Source organism: Corvus brachyrhynchos, unplaced genomic scaffold (genome assembly GCF_000691975.1).
Source record: "Corvus brachyrhynchos isolate BGI_N302 unplaced genomic scaffold, ASM69197v1 scaffold72, whole genome shotgun sequence".
In the NCBI taxonomy this organism is placed as follows: domain Eukaryota; kingdom Metazoa; phylum Chordata; class Aves; order Passeriformes; family Corvidae; genus Corvus; species Corvus brachyrhynchos.
The window spans coordinates 2,258,095-2,262,519 of record NW_008236763.1 but is presented as its reverse complement, the minus strand read 5'-3'; the positions used below and the strand labels follow the sequence as shown (position 1 = coordinate 2,262,519).

The 4,425-nt window shown below is 51.7% G+C and overlaps 1 protein-coding gene across 1 annotated transcript in view; it reads right to left on the bottom strand.

Moving 5' to 3' along the window:
* Positions 1-4,425, bottom strand: part of NFASC (neurofascin) — a 71,240-nt gene that overhangs the window by 3,863 nt on the left and 62,952 nt on the right. Inside the window, exons 32-33 of the mRNA XM_017727161.1 lie at positions 2,595-2,606; positions 5-209 (exon numbers count right to left, since the gene is read on the bottom strand). Coding sequence (XP_017582650.1) covers positions 5-209; positions 2,595-2,606 — 217 coding nt within the window. The remainder of the gene's footprint in view (positions 1-4; positions 210-2,594; positions 2,607-4,425) is intronic.

Genomic DNA, 4,425 nt, shown 5'->3' with positions numbered 1-4,425 from the left:
TGACGGGGGACGTGGCTTCGGGGCTCTCGTTGCCCTCGGTCTCCTCCTTGTCCTTCTTGACCGTGTACTGGCCGATGAAGGAGCCGTCCTCGTTGAACTGCCCCTCGCCCCCTTCTCCGTAGTCCACCAAGCTGTCGTCGCTCTCCTGCTGCTTTATCGTCCCGTCCAGCGAGGTCTGGCTGTTGGGAAGAGGTTTGTTGTCTTCATCGCTGGCAGCAGAAGACAGACAGACACGGCAAGGGTTGAGAAACGGGGCCGAAAACCTTCCCCCAAGGCATGGAGATCCTAAATCAATCCACACTCGGGAATACGGCTCGGCAGAGCCCCAAAAACCGGGGGTGTGTCCGGGTGTGGGTGGAGGGTTGGGGGGGTGTGGGAGGTGAAGGTGGTTGGGATCTCTGAACACCCAATTTGGCGATTTTTCAGCTTGGAAATCAAATTTCTTCACCTCGATTTCCTCATCTCAAATTGCTTAACCTCAGTTTCCTCATCTCGATTCCTTTACCTCGATTTCTTTGTCTCAGTTTCTAAATCTCAATTTATTAACCTCGATTTCTAAATCTCAGTTTATTAATCTCAGTTTCTAAACCTCAATTTTCTAACCTCAATTTCTTGACCTCGATTTCTTAACCTCAATACTCCACCCAAAACTTGGATTAATGGGACGGGATGAGCATCAGGGATATTCTTCCCTTGGCATCGCTCGGATTCTTTCTCTCTCTCTCTCTCAGTGTTTTAGCCCCCCTTGGGTAACCTGGTTTAATGGTTTGTTCCCAGATTTCCTTGAGAAAATACAGGTTTTCCTTGAAAAACCACGGTTTTCCTTGAAAAACCATAGGTTTTTCTTGGAAAGCACGGTTTTTCCTTGAAAAAAATGCAGTTTTTCCTTGAAAAACCCCAGTTTTTCCTTGAAAAAACCACATGCAATGGGGAGCACTGCGAGGGGGGTATGTTTAGGATGCCAAGTTCTGTGCAACTTCCGAAACTCCTGGGAATTCACCTTTCCCAGTTTATTTCTGGGCATTTTTCTTTGCTCACTTTGGGTTTTTCTCCTTTTCACTAAAAGCCAGGTCACTATAAAAATAAAGAGTTCAACCCAGAAGGGAACATTTTGGGAAGGATGACAGTGGGTTGCTCCAAATTGATATAAAAAATTAATTTTTATATGCGCTATTCCTTAGTTCATGCAAATTCTGTCATATTCCTGAAGATATCCCTGAACTATTTCTCCTCCCGCCTCCACTCCTGTCTTTTTCCAGTTGTTTTTTTTAGCCCGGGATTTGCCAGGTTCGCTCCATTCTGTCCCTTTATTTTCCTAAAAATTGGTGAAAATATTGGGATTTTTTTGCACTTTGCTTGGGCTCTGGAGCTGGGCAAGGCATTAATTTTCCCTCATTCCATGGGATTAATTCTCCCTCATTCCATGGAATGAATCAGCTCCCTGAAGTGGGAGAGGAATTTGGGATCCCGCGGTTTCCGAGGGGTTTCCTCAGATCGGCACTTTGGGAATTCAATGATAACACAACCCCAATATTTGAGACCTTCTGTTAACTTGGCATCACAACAAAAAAATTAATTCGTTAGCTCTGGAAGCAGCTTTTTTTTTTGTGGGAAAAGGAGGAATAATTCCGTGTGGAAGCAGGACTGGTTAGAAAGCCCCAAAAACGCTGACGGGAGAGTGGCAAAACGCAGATCCTTAATACCCAACATCCCCTCCCAAACTTTGGGGGGCAGCTTGAGCCGGACCTGGATCATCCCTAATGGGAGAGTTTGCAGCACCAAATTCCCGCCAGGAATGCGTTCCTGGAGAATTCCCGCTGGTTTTACCTCTCTCCAGGGCTGTTTATCCCGTTAGCGCATTAGCAGGGAGCAGTGGTTTTCCATCAGCTCCTGATGGGATCTAACCATGTTAAAATGGATTTCTGGGAGCTTGGCTGAGCCTGGCATTAGGGAGCCATGTGGGAAATGCTGTCCCGAGTCCCATAAATCATCGGGAAGAGGGGGAGGCTGGAGCCGGAGGAAGGATTTTCAGGACTAACAGTGGCCAGACCAGTCAGGATCCAGCGGTTTTGGCCCGTGTCCCTTGTCCCCATCCCCTGGGATGCACTTTTTCTTGGAAAACCACAGTTTTTCCTTGAAAAAATGCAGTTTTCCTTGACAAACCAGAGTTTTCCTCGAAAAAACACAATTTTTCCTTGAAAATCCATGTTTTCCTTGAAAAACACCCACATGCATTCCCAAGCTCAATCCTGCTCCACCAGGAGGGATCAGCAGCTGGAGCTGGGGGGGCCTGGCTGGATTTGGGGGGGACCCCCAGCTCACGGAGCAATTCCGAGCAGGATCTGGCTCTCCGGAAGCCCCGACAGCAGTGGGAATTAGAGGGATCTTGTTTGATGTGTTAGGCAGGGACGTGGGAACGGGGACGGGGGAGTTTTGGCTGTGAAGAAATTAAAGGAAGGAGGGAGGGAGGGAGGAAGGAAGGAAGGAATTCGGAAGGAAGGAATTCGGAAGGAAGGAAGGAATTCAGAAGGAAGGAAGGTAAAATTCCCAAAAAAAGCGGAATGTGCCGGACTTCTGGCAGCACGAGGTCCTACCTTTCAAGAGACCTTCACGGTCCATGTGGATAGACCAGGTGAAAAGGAGGAGAAGGAATGGGAATAAAACAGAGAGAAGCAGAAAGAGCCTGATCAGAGAGAGAAATGAGGAGGTTCTGCATTCACAGGGGCAGTGCTACATCCGAAAAAACCAAAAAAAACGGGAATTGTCGCCTCGTTATACCAAATGGAGCCGGGAGAACCCTTCCAGGTGGGATTGGCCCCCTTGGGTTCCCCCAGGAAGCCATCCCAGCATGGAAAGGGTCATCCTAGAAGGACTGGGGGTGATGGCCAGGGGACAGTGGTGGCTCTGGGGACCCGCATGCAGCAGGACAAGGGTGGCTGGGTTCACCCCAGTGTCCTGCTGCGATTCCTTGGAATGGCCCTATGGATAAACCTGCACCTTCCCAGAGCCTTTCCAGAGCTTTCCTCCCTCACGAGGCTCCGGGGACGGTTCTGTGTCCTCCCCTCTGGCTGCCTGCTGAGATGTCCCCTCCTGGCGAGTGGCACTGCCTGCACCGTGTCACCTGTGCCGTTATCCTGGCCCTGGCCTGGAATCCGGAGCCTAAATCCACTCGGCTTCCCCTTCCCAGCATCCAGAGTTTCCAGCCGCCTCCGCCACGGGCAGCACGGAACATTTGGTATAATGAGGCACCGGCACTGGCACGGAATATCCATGGATAATGGTCCCTGCTTGGAAAGGAGCTTCCCTGCTCGGGACCACCATTATCCCGGGATTGGGGCAGAGATGTGATGGGATCTCGGAATGAGGAGCTCGGAGAGTGGCATGCACAGGGCGCCGGGGACGTGAGGGTGACGAGGGTACAGCAGCCATGCCATGGGGAGGAGGGGACGGGAGCCGGGATGGGCTCAGTTCCTGCCCTTCCCTGAAATCCTAAATCCTCCCGGAGCCCGGCCCTGCAATCAGCCCCAAGCTCGAGCAGCCAACAGCTCCAGCCTCCGGCTTCACCTTCCCTTCTGCCTCCCAGAGGGAAACTTCCTGGAATTCTCCCAGGAATCCTGGTGTTCCTCAGGAGGAGGGGGCAAAGTTTGTGGGTTGTTGGCTTTTTTTTTGGTTGTTCTTATTTGATTGGGGTTTTCCCCCTTTATTTACTTCATAAAACTCCATGGACTCCATCCCAGAGTTTTGTTGTCCTTCCACTGACTCGTGCCTTCCCTTTGGAAATTTTGGGAACGGGGCTGTCCGTGAAAGTCAGAGCTCCAGCTGAGCAGAAGGATGAAGGATTGACCCCAATCCTTCTCCTTGCCTGGAAGGAAACACCCCTCGGATGGTGCCAGGGAATTGGTGCCAGCCATTCCAAGAGCTTGGATTCCCCTCAGGGCCAGGCAAGGAGTGCCTGGCTATGGATTTGCCTCGGGAATGGTGGATGGGGCCAGGAGGGGTTGGATGGACCTCTCTTCATGGGCTCTGGAGAAGCAGAGCCGGGAAATCCGTGAGTGCTGCCAGAAGCTCGGCCAGGGGGAATCCCTGTGGGAATGGGGGGTTCAGGCTTCCCACAAACCATCCCACAAACCATCCCACAAATCTGGGAAGCACGAGGCTCCCGATCCTGACTGGAATTGTTTGGGGCCGGGCTGTGCCCTGGTTATGGCTCGTTCCTCTGCCGGGAGCAGCCCATAAAATCCTGCCTGGGAAGGGATGGCTCTGACCCCAAAACCTGCAGCGGGACCAGGCTGGGCTCGTTCCTCCTCTGCTGTTTTCCCTGTCCCAGCATGGAATCCGAAGGAAACATCCCAAAAGTTTACAGGTGGATTTTTTTGCCAGCCCTGGAAGTGCTGAGCAGCAGGGAGGGGAGGAAGGTGAGGAAGG